The 25,971-nt window shown below is 38.7% G+C and overlaps 1 protein-coding gene across 1 annotated transcript in view; it reads left to right on the forward strand.

Annotated features, from left to right (window-relative positions):
• The window catches only part of fat4 (FAT atypical cadherin 4), a 206,996-nt gene that overhangs the window by 177,931 nt on the left and 3,094 nt on the right, over positions 1 to 25,971 (forward strand). The window contains 8 exon segments of the mRNA XM_055159457.1: positions 1 to 271; positions 1,674 to 1,778; positions 3,342 to 3,649; positions 13,770 to 13,855; positions 15,942 to 16,121; positions 17,416 to 17,540; positions 20,630 to 20,847; positions 24,702 to 24,963. Coding sequence (XP_055015432.1) covers positions 1 to 271; positions 1,674 to 1,778; positions 3,342 to 3,649; positions 13,770 to 13,855; positions 15,942 to 16,121; positions 17,416 to 17,540; positions 20,630 to 20,847; positions 24,702 to 24,963 — 1,555 coding nt within the window.

The following is a 25,971-nucleotide window of genomic DNA, read 5'->3' on the forward strand; positions in this document are numbered from 1 at the left end:
CCCCTGCAGCCTTATGCCTGCAGCTGTAGGCCGGGCTACACTGGAGCGCTGTGTGAGACAGACATCGACGAGTGCCAGCCTTCACCCTGCCACAACGGCGGCACCTGCCACAATTTGGTGGGTGGTTTCTCCTGCACCTGTCCAGAAGGTTTCACTGGGATGGCCTGTGAGAGAGATATCAACGAATGCCTTTCCAATCCGTGCAAGAATGGGGCGCTGTGCCAGAATTTCCCAGGCGGTTTCAACTGCCTCTGCAAATCCGGATTTGCAGGTACTACACATACAAGCAGTCACATTTAATGTCTGACCACACAGTCACTCTCAAGCAGCTTAATAGGCAAGCACTTGGGGACATACATAACTTGACATTCACACTGTAATAAAGTCTATCATAGCCAAGGAAAATATTTGCCTCCTAATGGTTCCAAGAGGTGCTGAAGACATCACATACAAGCAGGAATGCCAGCAGCAGTTTAGTCTGGGGATCACTAGTTGGGGGGTATTAGCTGTGATGCGTATTAGACTGCCATAGTAACTTTCATAAAAATGATGATGTGAAGCTGCCCCTTTTCAGCACTTGAGTGCAGCCTCTAGTCTTTCCCTATCACATTTCACGGAGCTCCTCCAAGTGCATGCTTCTGTGACCGCACACAGGCACAACTACAGTCATAATGTATTTGCTATTTCTAATCAAGAACCACTTATTTGAGATCAATGACAAATGAGCATCTTTATAAAAGATCAAATCGAGACTATTAGTTTAAAAAAGTAATAACACTGCATTATTGGCCCTGATAAAAGAGGAGTGGATATTAAGTGAAATTACTTTAAAAGGGTAATTTGAATTATGCACGTTGTCCAACCATCAACCTCAGCATCTGAAAGAGATTTTCAAAGGGGCCAGAAAAGGCAATTGGCTTCAAGTCATTTGTGTCCCTTTTTATTATGACTGTAGAAAATAACTCCAAATCTTCTGGTTTCATCAAGATTAATTGACCCTCCTGAAGAAATGCACCTATTGACTTACAGTAGTTTGCATGCCCTCACAGTGAACTCCACACTTCCTGTTTTCCCCTTGCTCATTTCTGGCAGTCAAATCTATCTCCATTAAGAAACTTGTCTCAGGATTTACAACCTGAAATACATCACATTCACTTCATTGACAAGTCTATACTATTGAACTGTCTGTAAAAGGACTATTGTTTGGTTACCATTATCATTACTGTCAACCATCTACGTGTGTTTTTTTGTATAATCATTTCCATGTTTGCCTATGTACATTGCGATTGTTTGTCTTTCTGCACTCCAGAAAATGGCCCAATCCTGATTATTCTGAGCATCCTGCCAGTAGTGTGAGATCATTTCATTTTCCAACGAAACTTTCAAGATGTTGTTTTGACTCAAATGAGGTCATCTTGGACATATGTTTTAATATGAAAATAGAATAATTTAACAAAACCATGATTGTTGTCTACAGAAAGATCACAATAAATTATAGTGTTCCATATTTTATGCTTGTTAAATAGTCAATACAAGCCGGGGCCATTTTCTTGGATAATATTTTTTGCAGTTCACATCTGTTTGGTGGGAAAAGTGATTGGACTTTCCCTTGGGGTTTTCTTGCGTTGTCTGTCACCTCATTCATTTTAATTTGCCTTGTTTTGTCAATCCAGGCAAAATGTGTGACTCCATCATCAATCACTGTGAATGTAACCCTTGTTTTAATGGCGGCTCCTGTCAGAACCGTGTGGATGGATATTACTGTCATTGTCCATTTGGTGAGTAATCATAGGAAAATGGGGCTGTATTAGTTAGCGTTAGAGTTCAATTGGATCTCAAGATGGACACAAAGTCAGACTCGAAGACAAGATACTTATTTTGTTAGTTATCTTGTGATTTCTTCAGCAAATGTGCAAAGTGGAATTCCATCTTGTGTCTTCTTCTGTCATGCTGTCATGATTTTAAACTGGGAATGATTTGTGAAACCTTTTTGTAGATAGCTATCCAATAGTGATAATATCGGTTTAGATATGTTCATGAATGGAAACGCACGCTATGCACACTTTTCTGACAGAGACTTATACACTTGTGTCCATTTTAGCAATATAAACATAGTAAAATAAAGGCAAGCGTTAAATGCTGTATGTAGGAAATAATATTTCCATGGAGACAAGGTAGTGGAACCCTCACCAGAAAAAAAAAAAAGTGCCTCTTTAAAGCTATAGCCAACTATTATACCCAAATCATACCATCTTAACTCAGACATGACGACAAGATAGTTATTTTGTTATTATCTCATGATTTCTTTTGCAAATGTGCATAGTGGAATTCCATCTTGAGTCTTCATTTCTCATGCCTAGTGCGCCTGCCGTCACTATTTTATAACACAGAGTGATTTGTGAACCCTTATGTAGATAGTTATCCAGTAGTGATAATATTGTTTGAGAAAATGCAAGCCAAAAACAACGTATTTTATCTTGATCTATATTCATGAAAGTTAATAGGTAAGTAAGAGCAATATAAACATAAAAAATACATGCCAGATGCCAGACACAGAACATGTAAGGCATATCAATGACATCGCCATGGAGACAAGCAGCAGGTTGAACACTTACCAGAAAAGTTGCAAAGTGCACCTTTATATTATCAACTATTATAAGTGGAATTCCATTTAAAGTTGGGGGAAGGAGTTGTGAAACTTCAAGATAGTTATCCAATAGTGATAATATTTGTCAAGAAACTGCAAGCCAAAAAAATATGTATTTATCTTCCTTATTTATATTCATGAAAGATAAAGCACACTATGTAACTTTTTCTGATGGAGGGTTAAACACACATTAGGTTGCTTCTAATTTATCAATGTAAAAGTAATAAGATAAATGCAAGGTAGATTAAGTTAAATGCCATACTGTATATAAAACATTGTCGAAACATACATTTCTCCATAGAGACTAGCAGGTCTTGGAACCCTCACCAGAAAAGTTACATCATTCACCTTTAACGCTATTGCCAACTTTTATAATTAAAGTATACCCTCTTAAGTAAGAAATGAAGACGAGATATTTATTCTGTTGTTAGCTCATGATTTCCTCAGCAAATGTGCACAGGGGAATATCATTTTATGTTTTCATTTGTCAAATCTTGCAAGCCTCCCCCAATGATTTTAACTTGAGAAAGAGTTGTAAAACTTTTTGAAGATAGTTATCCAATAGTGATAATATCAGTTAAGAAATAGCAAGCCAAAAAATTATATATTTTTGATCTTGATATATATTCATCCCAGCTGTACTGTGAATTACCATTTTCACACTAATTATCATTTGGTTTGTTTCTGTCCTCAGGCGTTTTTGGAAAGCACTGTGAACTCAACAGCTACGGATTTGAGGAGCTTTCTTACATGGAGTTCCCGTCTCTCGACCCCAACAACAACTACATTTATATCAAGTTTGCCACTCTGAGTAGCAATGCACTGCTCATGTACAACCACGACAACCAGACGGGAGATAAGGCCGAGTTTCTGGCTCTGGAGATCTACGAGGGGAAGATGCGCTTCTCGTTCAACTTGGGAAGTGGAACTTACAAACTGATGACCATGATAAAAGTTTCAGATGGAGATTTTCACACAGTCATCGCCAGGAGAGCAGGCATGGTAAGTTTGAATGCAGTCGAACTTTGTATTTGTTATAAAAGAAACTATAATTTAATAATTCATTTAAGTTTTTTCTAAATTCAGCATTATCAATAGCAAAATGAGTTTATATAACACTTATAAAGACACTAATAATGCTTGGAAACTAAATGTTTTTCGGCTACTGAGCAGTTATAGTCTAAAAAGTTAATCAAAGCAAAGGTTAAATTTCAACAAGGAAAATTAAAGGTGCACTATGCAACTATTCTGGTAGAGAGTCCCACCTACTTGTTTTCATGGAGATGTTTTTGCCTGCATATGTTATTTTCCACAATAAGGCATTAAATATATTTATATACATAGAGACATAAAGGTGGCAACCCCAGGCCAAGTTACAGGTCAGATCTGTGGAGAGATGATCCCACTCATAGTAATAAAGCATATTTTTTATACATGTAAAACCCTGTAATACAATAAAAGCAAGTTAAGATTGGGTCAAATGCCCTGCTTAACATTCCAGGCAAAGCAATAACATCTCCATAGCGACAAGAAGATGGTAGACCCCTTGCCAGAAAAGTTACATAGTGCACCTTTAAAGCTATGGCAACTATTACGACCAAATTATACCATCAAATATAATAATTACCATTAGCTTCTGTAAGCCCTTATGTTACCGTAGATTCAGGCCAACAAGACATCAAGCTTAAACTGCTTTGTGAACTTATGAAAAATTACTCATCGTTTTCACATTCACTGAAGTTGATGTAAAACTAAATATTTTCTTTCTTGACCTTTTTCTAACCTTATCTCATATAAAACTGGTCAGGAAAATGTGAGAAATGCGGTGGACAATAGCAGTCGTGGGGTTTTTATGGTGAAAGCTGCATCCAGATATTCTATTTTGCTTCATTCGATGACAATTAAGCTCTCCCTCGCCACGGGTAGCCCAGCGTATGGTTTCAAGGTTTGTAATTATATTTTATTGCTGGTCCTGATTTACAATACGAGGATCCAAAATGGCCCTGCAGGCCGAAATTCTGTCTCTGGTGCACCGAATGAGAGGCTTCTTGCTGCCAGCAGTGCCGTGGCAGAGAAAAAAGGGGGGAAATCCAACGAAGCTTAGTCAGGTCCACTCTATCGTAGCTGGACTTCAAATCTGTCATTTCCCACAGTGCACTGGGAGTTTCTTAGGAAGCTGGTAAAATCGTTAAATTGTCAGTTTTGAGTTGGTGTGAAGTGATAGGGTGGAAAGGAAAAGAATACAGCACTAGTTCAGTTTTTTGTGAATGTAATTAGGAGGTGACCATGTTAAAGGGTCTTGAAAAATGTGGGAAAATATGTGCTATTCCTTTGTGACTTCCGTTAGCCTAAGTGTGAACATGCTAAAGTCTGGATAAGTTGCCATGGGTGATTTCATTCTTTGGCTTCAAAGGCTAAAAGAGAATGGCATATGAAACTTAAAAGTTATTAGAATAGTTGTGGCCAAACCTCCTTGTCAAAGCCTGATGTCTTCAGATTTCAGAGGCTAAGCAGGCTGGGCCTGTTCAGTACTTGGATGGGAGGCTGCAAAGAATACCAGGTGCCTTAAGTAAGACGCTGTGTGAGTGTTGGTGGTGGTTGGAAGGGACAATGGTGCAGATTGCCAGGCTTGTTTCCATCAGTCCACTTCCAGGGCAGCTGTGGCTACAAAAGCTTATTACCATGGAGGGAATGAAAAATGCACAAAATTGTAAAGTTACTTTCAGCATTTGGAAAAGCTCTATTTATGACTAATGCATGATTATTGTGTTAATTAGCAAAAAATTAAAGCTGCAGTTAGTTGGTAATTATTTTAGTAATATCTGCAGTGAACTAAATACATACTGCATAAACACTATAGGTTGGGTGTCTCTTTCACCATGTAATGGTATTCATGTGATTTTTGTATTAATTTACTTTAAATTTTATTGCTTTCTCAAATGTCAATTCTTCTTGTGTTTAAAAAGTGTGTAAATGTGATTTAAAATAGTTTATAGCAGAATATATCACAAAACCAACCACTATTCTTAAATGTCTAAAAAACTGCAATTAAATACTAGATTTTTTTCCCTAAAATTTTCAGCCCCCAGCTCTCTCTCTCTCTCTCTCTCTCTCTCTCTCTCTCTCTCTCTCTCTCTCTCTCTCGCTCTCTCTCGCTCTCGCTCTCTCTCTCTCTCTCTCTCTCTCTCTCTCTCTCTCTCTTTGTGTTCTCTGAGAGAGAGTGAAAAGAGTTCATGATCAATGTTGAGAACAGATTTTCAAACCATGGACACAATCTTCTGGAGGAGCGATCCAAATAATCAGCCTGAGCACTTAGTTCAGTCTCAGATTGAGTTTCACTTGTAATTGTAGTCATTACTGTTCAAATCATTATCTGACAATTTCGATTTTGGTGAGAGAACAATGTGTTTCCCTTCACAGTAGGTCAAGTGCAATACTAACTGAATTAAGAGGAAATCCACATGCCAGAGTACATAAAAGTGATATTTGCAACTTTCAGAATCCTGTGTTTGAAGCAAGATCAGTTTAAATCTTTTTGGTCAGATGTATTCTTAGGACCATGTTACATAAACCAAATACTACGTCCTTTTTCCAAAGCATGTAACAAAAGGACAAATCGTCCCCTAAAAATTATAGGGTTTCATCTCCTTCTGGATAGTTCTGAGATATTGCGGTTTAAAGTTCTGACCGCTCATAGAGCGCCAGTGCTTCCCTGACAAATCCAGGCTGATATCTCTCTGTATTTTTTATACAGAGGGGCTATAGATCTGGTCAGTACTCCTTACATCGCATCTCGAGCCAGACCAAACATGATTGTGCAATCCGATTCATTTTTTTCAATGACAAATGTGAATGAAGGAGCTCATTGGTCGCCTATCCTATTTACAAACAAGCCCACATTTCTCTCACCTCAGATTAACCCGAGTTTAGTGCTTCGCTCATTGATCCTGTTGAAACCCGCAATGTTTTTCAGTCCTTGGTGATGTTTTCCTCTTTCCTTTTTCCTCGTAAACAGCCATATTTGTTTTGATACGGACCATGTGTGTCCCTGATTGGCTAATCCGCCTGTCAATCATGTCCATCTGAACTCAGCGACTTACTGGCGCCACATCTTCGTAAAGTATTATTGGAGATGAGTGTATTCTGGATCCCAGGCAAGACCAATGCCAGTACACTTTATTTATAACGTGTGTATGAGATATTCAGGAACAAGAATATGTCAGTGTATAACTCAATCATATAGAACCCTGGATTCTAAGAGGACGAAATTGAAATGTTGTGCGTAGTACAAGTTTAAATACATAAATAATGCTGTTGTTTGGCAAGTACTTTTAGAATGGTGATACATGATAATAGGAAAATAATGAAATGTTTTTAATAATCCCTCTTGAATGGCAGCAGAGCTCTCTTGGACCACATCAGAGGACATGTCCGGCCGTTGTATTACTCATGGACACAATAACTATCTGAGTTTTAGCTTTCTTCACTCGTCTTATAGTGTTAACTGTTTTGGTGTCACATTCTGTATTCATTTTTTATGGGTTATTTCAAAAACACATCTTCAGATCTGGTGTATTATATTTGACAGTTCAGGGTATTCACTTTGATTATGGAAAAAAGTGGTCTGTAAAGTGTCCATATGTTTGTGACATTTGTGTAGTCTTTACAGTCACGAAGATGCATGTAATTGGACTTGAATGTTGTTAAGTCCAGCCACTCCTGTCCTTAAATGTTTGATCAGGATATTGTGGCGTGTAATGGTTTATTCATCTCAGAACTGTTATTAGAAAACAGCAACAGTGGGATGAACCTGCCATGTTTAGGGCCAAGAGTCTGTTGTGTGTCTTCATGATGTTGTTTAGCTGGGATGGGTTTAAGTCTTTGTAAGATATATACAAATTTGGAGGTAAGCCACAATTTTTGTCACAGGTGCCCTGGGGTAGACTGATGGAAACAAGGCTGCCAAGTCTGACCACCAACATGCATGCACTACTGGGGGACTAGTTGTCGATATGATACATACCTCGATACATAGGCCACAATACAATACAGTGCACTTTCGATTCAGTAGGATATATTTCAAATCGATTCAATACGATAAAGGTTAAATCATGGCTGTGATACTAAAAATCTTAGTTAAACCACTTCTTGTGCAAAGTGAATATGAAACACACACATTTTAATCATCAAAACAGTGAAAATATCAAATGTGTTGTATAAACGAGTTTTCTCCCTTTGGACAAACAACAAAACTGTAGCGCTGTAACAAAATAATTTAGTAAAATATATCAAAGAATGAGAACTTCGCACATCAGTTACTTGAGACGGGTGCGTTGGAGGAGAGGGAGCAGAACAAGAACATAGAGAAAAATCCCACACACCGTCTTACTTGCAAAATGTGAGATTTATTAGGACATACAGTGCAACGTTTCGGCACTTGGGCTTCACTGGAAAGTGAGAGCTCATTTGGCATCTTAGAGCACCTGACCTCTCACTCTGTTTGCCTGATGAAGGCCTAGTGCCGAAACATTGTACTGTATGTCCTAATAAATCACATTTTGCATGTAAGACGATGTGCGGGATTTTTCTCTAAGTAAAATATATTTAAAAAATACTCTTGCCGATATATTGAGACAGCAGCCCACGATATCGGTACTGTATCAGCACATTAAACGATATGATATATTGATATTTCAGTATTTTTAATACCCCTGTTAGGGACCACTGTTCTAACCACTGAGCCACTGTTAATTGTTAATCAATAATACCAAATAGCTAGTCAGGTTTTTGGCAAAACATTTTAAAGGTGCTTAAATGTGCTCTGTGTAATATTTCTGGTGGAGGGAAATGCCTTTGCTTTGCCTTGAATTTTTTACAGCAATGTTATTAAACATATCTATTTCCAAAGACCCAAGCAAGTGACACTACAAGGCTAACAGGTCAGATCTGTGGAGGGGTGGACATGTTGAAAATGAAATGCATGCAGTAAGATGGATATGTTGTATGGCATACTGTGAAACATTCCAGGCAAAAGTACACATTTATATTTATGCTTATGTTGTTGTTCATGTCAACAGAAACATTTTGAACTGTTCCAAGTGTTGGGGGTAAAATCTAACATTGATTCTTTGCAGTGGGGTTGTTCCACATGCATCTCTATTGGCAGAATGTTCAACAATTACCATGGTGAAACAATGCACACATTAGCAAAACCTGCCAAAATGTTTTAATAATCTGAAAACTCAAGGGAAAAAAAAAGAAAAAAGGATTTAAACAGCACTTTTAATATTTTCAGTAGCCTGTGATCAACACAAGCATTCATAGTCCTGTTTAGATGTGTCAGAGTGTCAATCGGCCTAAACTCTTAAACACGTCAAGCTTATTAATGATTTGCATGTTATAGTAACAGCAGAAATAACCATTGTTGATTTGGAAATGGGGCTCAAACGTGTGGACTCAGGAGGACTCTTAAAAACACCGGGTGTGAACCAAACCCCAGCCTTAACCATATATACAGATCACACCGCGAGCTCTTGAGGAGGCCTTATAACACCACCGCTGTCACGTTTTTAACCAGGTGTCTATGTACACGAGGCAATCTCAGAGTATACTGTATGTGCGCGCCGAGCTGTGACTAACAGCGTGTGTGTGGCAGGGTCATGCTCCTGGAGATGATTTGTGTTTAGAGACCCAGGGCCGGTGTGGTCTGTGTTTACTTAACATCGGGGAGAGGTGGAGCGCCATTGCCCCGGATTTTCAACGCTTTCACACACTTTTCTGGACAGTTTCCTCACCAGGCCATTCTTTTTCTGTAAGCCCTGAGTGTCACTGTCAGGACCCGGAGAAGGCCCACATCTGGACGAAAGCTTAACCGCCATTAAAAGCAGATAGGAAATGTTTACTCAAGTATATGGGATTTTGACTCCAACCTCCCTTCGAGCGCCGAGATGTAAAGATGAAAATAATTACCCAGCATGCCAATTTGTGGATGCTTTGATCCACAAGGCATGTTGGTGAAGTCATAAATAATTTTACAGCAGTTTGTTGCGTTGAAGTTTCCCAATCCGGAACCATGGAATGAAAGTTATGAGAAGTTGTGTTAGTCATGTTATTATCTGAAGAATGACTATGAAGTGGGAAGGCGGTTAAAGATCCTAGATTAGACAAACTTGACCCTTGTGAGCTTTAAGTCATGTTAGAATGCCGTTTCTTTATCAAAAACATACCTGGACTTGTGTTTTTATTTCATTCATTGTAAGTGTAAATATGTAAAGATTTTCTCCATCTTCAGTCGCTCGGCAAGTAAAACTACAGCAACAATCACACAAAAGAACATAAAACCAGCACACATAAAACACACGCACTGTACACTCACTATACATACAATTAATTTCAAACAGTTAATTTGAAATATGAAGTCAGGAGATAAAGAGTTAAATAAACAACCCCTCAGTATAAAAAAAAAAAGCTTTAGAAATGCTGCCAGTGTTGAAAGTACCTAACTAAAGTACCCTTAGTTCAGTAGAGTTTGGCAGTTCCAGGGCTGAGATAATACAGATGATTCTAGCAAGGTGTATGGAATTTAAAAACATAGTGGGGCACATCCTGTATTACCACATGACTTTGAGAGAAGAACTCAGCCTACATATGCAGGATTTGTGTGTTTAACGTTTGTTAATGAAAAAAACAAAAAAAACAAAAACACAACTCCAGGTTTGTGATGAGGAAACAACATTATAACATAGATGAGCAGACAGTGTAATATGGGCCCTTTAAGTTTTTTTCTTAACAACTGGGGGGTTGCTGGTTCAAATCCCAAACACTGTCAACTTTTGAAAGGAAGATTATCTGAAATTAAGACGTAATCTTATCTTATTGTGTTGTCTCGCCCGTCTACAATTACATTTGGAAGTTGGTCGTTGAAGTTGCATGGGTTTCAGAATGATGAAAAGATTAGTGCTGTTGCCATGGTAATTAACAATCCAAAACAAAATAGTTTATCTTTTGAATGTCTAAAGGTTCTCAAAATGTCGCCTATAACAGCATGTGGAAACCCCTAAATTAGTCTCCATCAAACATCAAACAGAATATCTTGGAACCATTCGCTCCAACCGATAGTGGTGATGCATTCTGGAGTACGTCTCACTAATTGCACCATTTCCACCGCTACCATACATGGAAAGATCCAAGTTTGGCAACGCTGATGTATTCAAATTTTGCCTGTTAACATCAGCTGCTTGTCAACAAAATGGAGCAAAAGATATTTCTTGTACCACATCACGAAGACTTTTCCTGATTTCATCCGTATTAGTCAAACTTCTCACATGATGGTGTTTTTAATCAGACTGTGGTTGCATACTTGAGTGATTGCAAAATGTCTACTTGTAACTCACTAAACGCAATTAAAGGGCCCATATCATTTATTACTATTGTTTGACCTATGTTATAATGTTTCTTCATCAAAAACATGCCTGGAGATGCGCTTTGTTAATTTCACATGCTCAACACACTCTTGTGATGTTTGGTAATACAGGAAGTGCTTCACTGTGTTTCTAAACGTCATACACCTTCACTAGAATCATTTAGATAATTTCACCTCCAGAATTGCTAATGACTAAAGGCAAAATGTAGCTGATAACTTGAAAACTACCATCACATGACATCACAAAGTGAAGCAGAGCATTTTGAGCTTTGGAGATGTAGACAGACTAATAATACAGGATTAATCAAACATGTGTGAATGAAACAAAACACAACTCCAGGTATGTTTTTGAGGAAGCAACAATATTATACATGGCTTAAAGCTCAGAAGGAATCATTTTGCATAATATAAACCTTTTAAATAATTGTCATTAGTAAACCCCATTCTGTCATGGCACATTATCAAATTTTATAGCATCATTGAACATAGCTCAACTTAGTTCACCAGCTTTTTCCCAGACATGCAAGTGACTCAAAACCAACTACAAAGATTTCTCGCAATACCTACGCAATCACCTAACACATGTCTTTTATATAGCAATCTTTTAACCCTGGTCTTATAAGCAATGAACTAATGCAAGTGAAAATGTGACATGTGACTCTTTGGATCAAAGGGAGACCAAGAGTTTGAGTGATAGACTGCAGATTCACCTCCGCCACAACAGAAAAACCCTGCAGCCCAGAGACCCAGCCACAGTTTGGAGCAGATTCGCTCCCAGAACAATCGCACAGTGTTTTTAGGGTCACAGCTGTTGCCTGGTAGCATGCAAATATACCAACCTGACTATAGCATGTTTAAAGGCACCATAGCAGATTTTATGAAATGTGAGGAAAAAAACAACGGAACAAGTTCATTTTAAAGTGTTTGCAGAAGTCCAAAGTTATTCCTCACTTACTGTATCCATTCCGTGCATCCTTATTATTCACCTGGATGAGTTTATAAGCATTTTTGACAACGTTCATATTGGAGTTTTGACATCACAGTAAAGCAAACTAGCATGACATAGCATGCTAACATGTACTTCCTGATTATCAAACAATAAAACATGTTATAGGTTGATACAGATTGCACACAGTAGACTTATGTTGATCTCAAACTCTGATTAATTACATACAATACATAAAGAAAATGGGTACAGGTTCTTTAAGGTGAAACAAATAAAAAACATAGCTTACCTTTAATTAAATGCTATTGCAAAAAAAAGTGCATTTTAAGCTTCAATTTGTTGTGTGGGGAGAGTGATAAAATTTGATCTTGTTTTAAATCCAGATCTATACAAATTTTAAGATTATATTGTTTCAAAATCTTGCTGATTCACGTTATAATTTGCTAATTTGGTATTTGAGAGTGATGCCAGCAGACAACAATAGACCTTAAACAGTAAGACAAAAGTCCCTCAATATTTCATAAGAATCCATTTCAGCCAGCTGCAGAGTCTGGGCCGAACCGGGCATTGGCCAATCACAGGCAGCATTGTGGTTTGAGAGGAAACCAAAAGTGCCCAAACAAACATGGCACTGCTGATGGACATAAATAGGCCTAATTTATCAGAAAAAAGACACATTTGAGATTGATAAACAGAGGTGTGGACTTTTTTGTTTTGACTTGGACTTGAGACTCGACTTGATAAAATAGACTTCATAAAATGGACTCGAAAAAAGAGTTGTGACTCGACTTGGACTTTAAGACCAGTGACTTGGGACTTGATCCAGATTTGGAGCCCTGTGACTTGAGATGGCTGGGAACCTCTCCTCAAAAAGTGAATATGTTTTGAAAACTGTTTTCTCTTTACAATTGATAGTTACATGCACTTTTAGCTTTTTTTGGGAACAAAGTGGAACATGTCATTCCCCATTTCTGCATTTGTAACCAGGAATTTATTTTTAAGAACCATTCACAAAATTGCAGAAAAATATGGCTTCTGTAATTTTGTGTAATGACTTATAAGGACTTCAAATTCAAAGCAGAGGACTTGGACTTGGCTTGGACTTGCCTGTCTTTGACTGCCAAAGGCTTAAAACTCACTTGAGACTTGTAAAACAAACACCTCTGTTGATAAATCTGTAATCCTGAAAATTTGTAGTTTAAATCAAATTTTTCTTGTTTTTAGAGGATCTTAAAGGTGCACTATGTAACTTTTCAGGTGGAACATCTGCCATCTGCTTGTCTCATGATGATGTCATTGCTTTGCTTGGGATGTCCCACAGTATGGCATTAAACAAATATATCTTGTATTTATTAATTTACAGGTGTTTTTATCTCTCAAAACTACAGCAAAAACATGCATTCTTACAGTGAACAGGCCCACTTCTCCACAGATCTGATGTGTAACTTGGCCTAGTGGTGTAACCTGCTGGTCTCCATGGAGATGGTAAAACAAAAACAAAAAAAGCCATACTGTAGAACATTCCTTGAAAAAATAATAACATCTACAAGCAGGTGGCTGACCCTCTACCAGAAAAGTTACAGTGCATCTTTAAAACTTATTAGTGTGCATTGTGTCACCATGGTATCTGTTCAACATTTCGCCAGTAGATATATGTAGAAGACCCCCAGCGTGATGTCACAGCAAAGCATCTATGAGGATATGACTTTATACTTTATATGACTAACGCATGTTCTCTTTGTGCATCTCTACAGGCTGCCTCCCTGACCGTGGACCTGTGCGGAGACGACCAGGAGCCCGGGTACTGCGCTGTCAGCAACGTGGCCGTGCACACAGACTGGTAAGGACAGAACACACGCTAAATCTCAGCGTACATTTTCTCTTCCCTATAACAAATGAAAGTTCTGCTCCCCTTTGGTCAAAGAATCGAAATCTGATACGAACACCAAAGTCTGCGAGCCACTGTGTATATGCTTTATGTTTGATGTTCTCCAGGAAAACATCATCTGTGCTCCAAAATAATGGTGGCTTTGTGCTTTGAAGTACGTCAAGGCAAATTTGGTGGGCATGGGGCACGGTACTTTTATGTGGGAGAGTCTGGTGTCGCAGCAGTTAAAAATGAAAAGGCAGAACTGTGTGCAACTGCTGTCCATAACAACAGGCCCATTTGTATTTCCCGTGCTGTGGATATACAAGATTAGCATCGCAAGCTATATTTCATCTACGCAAGTCTGGTACCTGTAGATTCGGAGAGCCGTGCCAACTAGGTCCAGATGTTACTGTGATTCATGTATAGTAACAGTCATTGTTGGGTATTATGGATTGCTTTTTAACCTGCAGATGAAGTGAACTGTCTTGGAACGTTTTGAAGGTAAAAAAGTATCTTTCTCAATTGCTCTGGTTTAACTATTCATGAGTTTGTTGGCACCATTTTGAGGACTTCAGAAGATGTATTTTGTTTAAGGGGTAACTGCTATGGCAACAGACCTCATTTTTCATCAAACTTATGGATAGCTTGGATAGTGAGTATGAATGGTTGGTCTGATGGATAATCGTTGCTCTAACAATGAAAATAAATGACAGTTTGGCAAAAGTCATTTTTGATCTTGTCATGTTTATTCAATTTTCCTAAAGTAATCAAAATGTAATGCTCCTCTACAACTGTGTTTCGAGTTGCCAAAAAATGTGATAAAGTTAGAGTACCTTATGCAATAGTGGACCTCGTAATTACTCAAGTACTTGTGTAAACATATCTTTGAAAACTCAGGTAAGAGTAATTGTACTGCATTTGATTTATAATTTAATATAATTGGAAGCACAAAAGTATCCTAATGTATTTGGATACCACCCAGTTCTGGTCGTTAGTTCAAGAATACCCTGTCCCTTGTCCTAAACATACCATATGTTAACAGCACTTAACATTTCTACCATCTGTCCATACTCACTCAAACAGTCTTTCACCCATTTTACTATAAGCGTCTATATTCCACTAATTGCCTTAAATTGGACACATTTTGCGCATACCTTCCCCATGATGACGCCCCTGACCTAGAACTGCAGTGAAGTCATCTGTTGTAAATATAGATATCATGTAAACGTTCATTTAATTAGCCCGAGCTAGCTGCTTTTACACTCAGGAGAAGCCAGCCCGAGAGTCCGCTCTAATGGGGGAAAACCTGAGCTGCGTTTGCGATAGCCAGAGTGGGAGATGGCTTTGGCAGATGAGGGAGGGCCCTGCTGCAGGGCTCGATGTTTATTTTGCAAGGGTCCCGGGACCATGGTGTAGTGAAACCCAGTGACCTGCGTCGTCTCGTATGTAAGCATGACCGTGTGTGAATACCTCTGCGGAGAAGGTCATTATGTTAACATGCACATCAGGAAAACTGGACAACTGGCCTTGTCCAATTTAAATGTATTCATCAAAATGTGGGTAAACTTGGGAATTATGATTGAGGTGAGGATTCCCCCAGATTCCAATTACACATTTGGATAAGTTGATTGTTATTTGGGTGCCCGCTGCATCTAACAGTGTAGTCCTGTTTATATACATACAGGTGCATAGAAGGAGAGGCATTCAACTGCATGAGATCTTAAACATGTGTTTGGATCTGTGTTCAGTCGTTTTAGATGAGCAACAATGAGAAATTATGGGTCCTCTATAATGGAGTAGCACATGTTTTATTGTTTTGGTCCACTATGGTAAAGTGAAAGTAAAAGTTACTGGAGATTCAAGGCGCTTATTTATGCTGCGAAGATCAAATAAGCTAGAATTCCTGAAAATCAAATGCCCACCATAAATGAGATGTTGCTTATCTAAGTCTGCCAAAAGTATGGTTATATGTCTGATAGTCATTTGTATCAGCAATTACAGCTACAAAATATTAGTGCTAATACTGAACACCTCTTGTTTTTGTGTGTTCTCACAGGATTCTGGATGTGCAGCCCAACAGACTGTCTGTTGGAGGTGTCCGCTCCATAGAGTCCATCCTCCATCGTCGGGGTCAGGTGGCGTCACATGATTTCGTGGGATGCATCATGGAGTTTGCAGTGAATGGGCGCCCCCTCGAGCCCAGTCAGGCACTGGCATCACGGGGAATACTGGACAGGTTAGTAGATTGGAAGGAAAGAAATATTGTCTTTACAGATACATTTGCTATACAGTTTGATACGATTTCCGTGAGAGAGATAGTTTATAGTTTCACTTCCTGGTTGGAAAATGGGCAGCAGATGTGTTAATTTCAACAGCTTTCTAGCAACTATGCTCTAAATAAGTGCCACATCTTGTCTATATGACACAATAGTTATTATTTGACTAAACTAAAAATATAGGACAATGCAGTTATCATTGTTAAAGGTACAGTATGTACTGTAACTTTTTGGAGGTGACTATGGAAATAGAAAGTTAACTTACTTTGGAACATTCTCCATAGAGATTCATGTGTTTTATGCCATACTGTTGAATATTACAGCCAAAAGAACAACATTTCCATGGAAACAAGCAGGAGGAGGCCAAATAAGAGTCAGATTTATGGAGATTTAAGACACAGTAATAGCACATATGTTTTTTGGTCCAATAAACACAACCAAAATGAGAAAACATGGTTTTATTTTAGTCTAAAAAGTTATTTTTGGCAAAAAAGTTACATCCTGTAGTTTTAAAGAAATGTTTAAACAGTGAGACTTGTTAAAACTTTGTTTGTGCTTTATTAAGGTTAATTTAGGTGTAGCTATTATAAAGTGATGTCTCAAATAAAATCACAAAAGGCTCAAAATGTCAAAAAATATGATTCACAGGCTAACAGTGAGTGTTGCCAGTAGTATCTTTATTGGTCTCTTCTGCTTGGTAAATTTTAAGAAAATGACAAGCAAAGTAAAACATCAACTGTGTCTACAACCAAATGTGTTGCTTACAAAAAACCTAACCCATTCCATTCAGCAAGGAAACAATCAGCAGTAGCAGCATCATGTATTTAACCATATATTTGGGAATATACGTCTCTTAATGTAGTATAGTATTGCCCACTTGGGAAGGCCTCTTTGACTTGACCCTCATATCTGCTCCCTCTTCACCCCATCTGTCTGTCCTCCATCACCTTCTCACTAGGGGCCATTGTTCACACTCACAAACCCTCCGGAGACTTCTTGAAAAGATGTGTTTTTTATATACATGGCAGATTTCTTTGATGAGAGAGACCAGAATTTGGACATTTTTTCAGTTACGATGAATAGTGAGGCGAGGACAGATCTTTTAATATGCTAATCCCCTGGGGTCCTTTATGGCGTTTTTCTATTGGTGTACAGGAAAAAAGAAATCACTACTCATCTACTGCTCAGTCTTAGACCGCCCTGGTTGTGTCTGACTTGTCAAGCTGTCTACTATTTTGTCTATTTTGTCCGTAGATGTCCAAGACTGGAGGGAGCCTGCACAGCCAACCCCTGCCGACACGGGGGCACCTGTCTGGATCACTGGTCCTGGCAGCAGTGTCAGTGTGTGGACGGATTCACGGGCAAATTCTGTGAGAAATGTAAGTCTGTGCTCCATCTGTGCAAATTAGAAAAAAATACTGCCTGATTGCATAATTTTATATTGCAATATCAGCTTGTGTTTTAATGTTTTACAATAATCATTTTAGTTGACAGTTCACATTTTAAACATGGTCTGGAACTTGAGTATTTGAGAGAAAAATGACAACCGACTGCTATATCAATACAAGAATTTCAGAACTTTCTTTTGGTAGAGGATTCATAGATTCCTGCACACATAACAGGAAGAGCCCATGGAGACAGGAAAATTATTAATCTGCAGGTGATAATATTAAAGGGACAGCATGTAGTCTATAATTTAAAAACAACATGCTTTGCCAAAACTTTACAAAGATGAGTGGATCTGGAGCTGTATCCTGTCTCCCCCATTTCAGAGTGTGTGATTGACAGGTGGATTAACCATTCAGAGAGACGTCTGGTCCCTTTGCTTCAGATTTACTTAACTCAGGTAAAAGAAATTCTAGTTTTTTTCCTGAATGATACAAGAATTTTGGAGAGGCGATATGTTCCACATTTAAGAGACACTTGCTCCAAATTCGTAGCTGTGGTCGGATCATCTCCATTTGCAACGGAAGATTTTCACGCTGTGTGGTCCAGTTCCAGACCCTTCTGAATTTGAACAGAAGATAGAAGGGACTGGCTGCACAGGCAGGTTGCCAGTGTCTTAACTCACTAGAGCTGCAGAGGCTGCACTAGCACTTATTAATGAATGGCTGCAGGTGCTTTGGTTTCGGTATTGATGATTCAGATCAGATAGAATCTGCTTAGGTTTTAAACAGCTGGATCTCCATTGAGGCTGCCCAACCCAAATAAGGATCATTCTGGTTTAGTGTGCCCAAGGACTGCAGAAGTAGCTTGTAGCACATCTGTTATAGAGCATCTGTGCACTGTCCTTGTTTTAAATAAATAAATAATCATCTTGAGAACCAAACCACCTAAACCAAATGATAACATAAACAGCTATCAGCTACAATGCAGATTTTTCAGTCAGTTTCAAGTCTGCAACTGTGAAGTGACGTGTTAGCTGAAAGCGCACTTACTAAGGAATATTGCATCATGGTTATTTATGAAGTTCCTCTCTCTTGAGTCAACAAAAAGTGGTTTAATATAGGACGCCGCGTTTGCAATATCAAAGCCTTTGTGTATTTAAATCTGAAAATGTGCCGACTTCAGAGGCTGATATTGCACCAACACATCCAGGGAACGGCAGCTCCTGTGTCTGATCCTGAGCTTTTATTGTGACCGCGTTTGTCTCTCAGCTTTCATTTTGTCTGTGGGAACAAGCACGGCTCTCACAAGAAATACTGAAACTGGTGGGAACTGTGCGATTCAGCGTTTAGGCAAAAAAGAAGTGCTGTTTTAACTGTAATAAAAAGCAAGATATTATTACAAGCATGTGTTTCATTGTGCGAATGTGAAAGAGAAGATGCGTGGGGGGGGAATTGCAAAATAGAGTTATAGTTATAAAATAGAAAAACACAATGACCTGTAACATCGAGGTACTGTAAATGCATTGTACACACACACACACACACTGCTCCTAGCTGCACTCATTTGTCAAATGAAACAAGTGGATTTTGTCAAAAGCTAACTTGCTGTTTCTTGAGAAATAGTGCAAAGACATCTTCAAAAATTTATAGGTGCACTGCTCAACGTTTTTGGTTGAGGTTACAATACTGTATCATGTGTATAATGTTTTTACTTTACATGAGTTAGGGTTGCCAAGAATGATACATTGCTCTTATTTGAGGTGGGCTTGCCTCTCCACAGATCTGACCCATAACTTTGCCTGATGGCATTCTTGACTCCATGGAAATAGAAAGGCTGAGTCTTGCACACTCAGACAAAGCAATAGCAAATTTATCATGGAGACAAGCAGATGGTGGATTGTCCATTATAAAAGTTACACAGTTCAGCTTTAATGTTAACTCATGGAGACACAGTGGTTGAGCGGGTATCATGTTAGCATGTTTTTCTTCTTCTTCGTGTGGGTGGGTAATCTCTTCATGCTCCATTTTCCACCACCACCCTAAATGTCAGTTAGGTAACCCTCACCAAAATCATGGCTAATGATCCACAGTTGGATGATCCCTGTTGCTGTGGCCGTTCCACCCAAGTTGGCTGAAGGATGAGTGATCTGTAAAGTTTTCCTAACCAGAAAGGGCTATAAATATAAAGATAGAATTGACAACCAAAACAAGTTGTTATAACAAACCTGTATTGCGCTATTTTCTGATCTAATGTGTCTTCATCTCAAACATACCCGGAGTTGTGATTCGTTTCATTCACACATGTTTAACACACAAAGTCTGTACATTTAGGATGAGTTTCAGAAAAAAAAAGAAAAACACTTTTCCACTTTGTGATGTCCTGTGGCAATACAGGAAGTGCTCCACTGTGTTTTTAAACTCCATACCCCTTCACTAGAATCATTTGGATCATTTCAGCCCCTGAAATGACCAAAGGTAAAAAGTAGCATTTAACTTGAAAACTACCACAGCATCATAAGTTGGAACTGAAGATATAAACAGACTAACAATAAAGAGTTACACAGACATATCTGAATGAAACAAAAAACAACTCCACTTTTTTGTTTTTGTGGAGATAACAACATTTTAATGTGGCTAAAACTCACAACGAGTAAATTTTACATTATATAAGACCTTTAAATTAAAACAAATTGTTTAATGCATACATTTAAATTGCCAATAAAAATCAGATTACCTAATAATTGGAACTTTTGGTGTGTGTTTACATGCCCAAGAGAAATATGATTATGACATGTCAGTTAATCAGGAAATTTCTGTGAATTTTAAAATAACTCTTTTAATCTTTTACTTTAGAATTTTTGTCTTTGCCTCATTTGCGTGCACTTTCTGTGTAATTTCAGGTGTCAACAATCAAAAAGAAGTCAGATTACTCACAAAAGATGCAGCTTTTCACATTACTTTTCAATAGTCTAGTAACTTTAGAAATCAGATAGCCAGAGAATCAGATTTTTGTGTACTAGTAAACACGCTCAATATCTCTTTATATAATTTCTGTTGTTCCTCCTCTCTTTCTTACCTAGACATCACCCCAGACACTGCCCTCTCTCTGGATGGAACCGGCCGCCTTGACTACTCTCTGAAGCAGGGCCCTAAACGAGACGTGCTGCTGAGACAGGCCCTACAGGTCGCGACCCCTGACCCTGGAGCCCCCAGCAGCCTAGAGGTCAAGTTCAGGACTCGCAGCAAGAGTGGTACACTGCTCCACGTGCAGGAGAGCAGCAACTACACCACTGTCAAGGTAATTAGACAACACAAGACACTCTGACAGGATTTCCACATGTGCTCGGAATGCTACTTAGTCTCTAGTGTTCATGTGGCAGCAGAGCAGGGTCAGTGGAGTTTGTGCTGTGTCCTTGTCTAGTCTGAAAGGGCCTTGGACAGTCAAACAGGTAAAAAAACCAACAAATACCAAATAAATGAATCATTCTGGTACTCGTGGCCTGAAGGGTCTTGTTTTCTGAGTTCATTAATTCAAGTTTACGTAATTGTGTACATTTTGCAAGTATAAGGTAAACTTTTTCCTCTGCATTTGACCTCTCTTTTAATGTCTCTCAAGAGACAGACAAAAACATTACCAAGATTTTTTTTTTTTTAGATATTCTGTATTAATAAGAAGTGTTTAGTCATTCAGTTGTTTTAATTGAACAAAAATACTGAAGTGCCATTGTTTCATGATGAAAGCTCAGAATGATTTTTTGGGGGGACACTACATTGAGACAGAACTTGACCTTATCCATAGTTACTAATTGTCTAACCTTAACCTAAAACTTAAAGGTCCACTATGTAACTTTTCTGGTAAGAGTTCAGCACCTGGTTGTATCCATGAAGATATGCTATGGTGATTGCTTTTGTGGGACTGTTCCACAGTATGGCATTAAACTTGCTTATTATTTAATTATAGGGGTTTTGTTTTGTTTTGGGGTTTTTTTTACGATTAAATTATACCTTGAAAATATGCATTCTATTATAAACGGCCCACCTCTCCACAAATCTGACATGTAAATTGGCTTGGTTCTTGTCTCCGTGTAAACAGATACGTTTAATACCATACTGTGCAAAATTTCAGGTAAAGCAACTATCGTATTTTTCAGACTATAAGTCGCTCCAGAGTATAAGTCGCACCAGCCAAAAAATGCGCAATGAAGAAGAAAAAACATATATAAGTGACACCGGAGTGTGAGTCGCAGGACCACACAAACCATGAAAAAAAGTGCGACCTATAGTCTGAAACATATGGTACATCTCCATGGTAACGGACCAACCACCCGGAAAGTTACACAGTGCACCTTTAAACATAATGCATTTGAACTTTTTAAAACCATGTTGATCTAATAATAAAGGACGTGTATTTATATTGTGTGTATAAATATATTAGTCCCTGCAATCTAATACCCACGCACACACCTATATAATAAATCTAATCTTCATCAGACAAAAGCAGAGATCAAATCCAAGTATAATCGCTTTAAACAAAATATTTTTATTTGGGTAAACAAGATATACCATTGTTGCTTGATTATCGAACAAAAGCTCTATTAAAGGTACATTGTGTCCTGGCCATACACTTTTGGAAGCCAGCACCAAAATTATAATTAGCTCGTGATTACTAATCAGCAACTGCACAGAAACAGCTTTTTCCCATTTCACATCTCAAACCCAAAGAGCTCCAAATATGGCCGCCAGATGACACATTGTCACCAAAATCATTTAGTTATGGCCACATGTGTGCAAATCCAGTGAAAGCATACACATGTACGCTACATGAGGAGTGAGAGCCCCTAGTGTTTAGATCTGCAAGGTTACTTTCCATTTTGTTTGTATGTAATCCGCGCAAACATGTCTATATATCTGTGTGTAATCTTCCAACCACCGCTAGCATCTACTGTAAACCGATTTTTTTTTCTCTCTCCATTCCTTTTAGCTCCGCTCCTCTGCTTTCCCCCTCTGCCTCTGACTGTTCCTGGGCAGCCACCCAAACACTCATTCATGCTGTTCCATCTTCCCTTTTAGACCCTCCATCACCAATGCCACTAAACCAGTACTTCTTTGCTTGTTTGCTATCACACGCGCATTCCTAGTCTACCCTTATGAATCCATCTCACGGCTCTCCGCAACTCATCAAATCAGCACTCCCCCAGCTCCCTCGGTCCAACAAGAAATCACAAACGCAATGAAAGTGAAAAGGTATAAAGCAGCTAGGGGAATACACACAGTCCATGTACATAGGTTTATAGGCGGAATGTTATATACGGTGATATTAACAGCAAGATGTTTAATAGATAAAGCCGGTAATAGTTTTTCCAGGTTTAAACGCTGCGTATTTTTTGGCAAAGGGGGGCTTCCCCTTTTCCCCATTCTAAATCAATAGTTCCGGAAGCAACTTATCAACTGCTGATTTTGGGGTCTTTTAAAAGGCAAAGGGAGCGGGATCTCTTTTCCATCCAAATAGGGAGTGCGCATATGTGATTACCATACCCTCCATAAGCCCTACATTTGTTGTCCATGCCAAACAGAGCTTGATTAATTTCTTTTTAAGGCGCCCCGGGTTCTTTGAATTTTTTTCAAAAGTGGGCGTTTTTGTGACTCTGAGTTTGTTGGTCACGCGCTTCTGATCTGGCTGAGTCGTTATTGCTAAACACAAGTTGCGAGGACATGATGAATTGCGCTGTGTCCCGCTGGGGGGAGAGATTTATGGACGTCAGCCGCTTTCTTGTTTTCAATCTGTGACCTCAACAGCGGATTCTGAAGGCCCTGTGGTTGTAGTTTTGTGGGGACTGAAAGAAGACTTCCTCTCGTCGCTCATGATGGATGCTACATTAAATTTCATTGCATTGATCTGGAGTCCAAGTTTATGTTGACTGTGCACATTAGGGTAGTTGCATGTCTAAATGTTAAAATAATGCTCTTTTTCTGCACATGTAGCAATTTTGCTTCACATCACCATGAAAATGCTCCGAATATATGTATATATATTACTAGACCTAAATGTGTTGACATGACCGTGCAGTCCAAAAGTCTCTTAGATACAGTGTAAAATAAATTACATTTTTGCAGAGTTACGCTAGGTTAATTTTTAGCGTTCCATGGAAAAAGGTCTTGGGTTCAACTCCCAAGCAGTATTAAGGCTTCCTTTGCAGGGTTTGCATGTTGTACATGTGTGTGGGTGGGTTTCCTTCAAGCATGCCAGTTTCCTACATCAACCCAAAACATGCACAGTAGGCAAAATCATCCAGCTAAGGTAGTCCTGACCAAGAGTAGCTCAAGATCTGGAGGTGGGTCTTGGGCTGCTAAACTATAGCTGTGACTGTCCACTACTACAGACAGATTGCCCCAATAATTTCCCTACTGGGATCAATAATGTATTCTGTGGCTTGACTTTCCGGAGTACCACCACTATCTAAATCAAGTATTATAGGACTGTTCCATGTCTAATATAAGGCCAAACCACGTTGAAAACTGGACTGCATCATGTCCACTGTAGTTCTAACAAGAAATTAGTCAAATGAGGACAAAAACATGTATAAAATTTACTCTAAACTATGCAAACCCACAAACTGAGAAAGAGCTGTCCAAGTACCACCTAAACAAGCTTGCGTACTACAATTTGAAAAACACATAAACAATCAAATGCCATGTCAAATTTTGTGGTTTGAGATCAGTTCTTGGTTCCAACAATTGGCTCAATGTCTCATGTCTCATCCACTCTCTACTCCCATTTCACTTTTCATAAACTTTATTGATCCACAAGGCAAATTATTTAGACACAGTAGCTCACACATTACAATGTATTATAATAACAAAGACAAAAAATATAAATGGTAATATTAAGTTCTAAACAAGTAGCCAAAATAGCAAGAGACTGTGTATATGTATATGTACAAGTAAAGATTTATAATAATAATAATAATACTACTACTACTACTACTACTACTAATAATAATAATAATAATAATAATAATACTGCACCTTTTTGGACATAGACACTTGACAAATAAGCAGCAACGAAGCAACAGTGAAAAAAAAAAATGTAGAAAATGAACAATATATGAAATGTTCTCAAAAACTCACCTGCACACTATACTCTTTCCACAGTTGAGGAATGGCAACATCCACTACATTTCGGACGCGGGGGTGGTGGGCAAAGTGGAAAGGACGGTAGCGGACGCGCTGGTGTCCGATGGCCAGTGGCATACCCTGCAGCTGCTTAAGAATGGCTCCTCAACAGTGCTTCTGGTGGACAGCGCTCAGCCCAGAGTCATACAGCACACCACACAGGACTTTGGTGGTCTCAGCGTACTCACATTCTCACTCGGAGGAATCCCACCTGGACCAGCCCAGCAGAAAACCGCTGCAGGTGAGAGGAGATCATAATATATAGATACTGGCATTTGCAAACAAAAAGAACAAAACATTTATAAAAAGTTCATGTTAAAACTAAATTTGTATCAATTCAAGGTTCTCTGTGTAACTTACTTTAGAACAAATTTAAATGTAAAATATTTAACAAATTTACAAAATGTGCATATGTTCAAAATTTTGCAAACTCACCGTGGGAATACGTTGAGTTCTTTGCACCATCGGCCCAACATTAACTATTGTGCTGATGTGTCTTTGATCTAATGTTTCGAGTGTCCCATGGTGATCTATATGGGCTGTCCTCAGGTCTGATATACTCTCCAAAAACAGTCCATATGAAAACATGGCTTGTTTGTAAAAGAATATTTATGTCTTCTTTTATTATCCTTACAAACTGCCTGGGACTTAGAATTGTAGTTGTATCTTCTAAGTTTGACTTGTGTGTTGACCCCAGTGCACATCTCGAGTTGTGTTTCCATGGTAGAGCTCTCAAACTCCTGCATCTGCCTCCTCCACTTAGTAAATTAGAGTGTGGACAATATGTGAACTACCCTGAACTGCACTGTTTATGACAAAGCTCCCAGAAGCCTGGACACCTTTAAGTCAGGCTGGAATTTTTTTATTTTTTTTTTCCCCAAAATGAATTATAACTCTGCAGCGTAAACTGCTGACCATATATAGATATCCAACAACACTTAGTGTGGCTTTAACTTCTCTTTTTGCCTCTGTTATGATGTCCTTTGCACAATATACATGCACAGTAGAAGGCTCTAATCACAGATGGGTGGTTTATTGGCTTGTCCTGGGAGAAAGTTTGCAAAAGTGGAAAGCTGTGGATTCCAAACATGCAACATGAGGGGAGGTGGAGCTAACCTAAAACTATGGACTAATATGGTCAAATGCACTATTTGGATGATTTGTTGACCTCCTTCAAACAAGGATTGAGGCATATTTCAAAACAAACATATTTTGTGCACGAACATCTGTGGCAGGCCTTACCTCAGAC

Source organism: Boleophthalmus pectinirostris, unplaced genomic scaffold (genome assembly GCF_026225935.1).
Source record: "Boleophthalmus pectinirostris isolate CB_2022bp ecotype Guang Dong unplaced genomic scaffold, ASM2622593v1 HiC_scaffold_23, whole genome shotgun sequence".
In the NCBI taxonomy this organism is placed as follows: domain Eukaryota; kingdom Metazoa; phylum Chordata; class Actinopteri; order Gobiiformes; family Gobiidae; genus Boleophthalmus; species Boleophthalmus pectinirostris.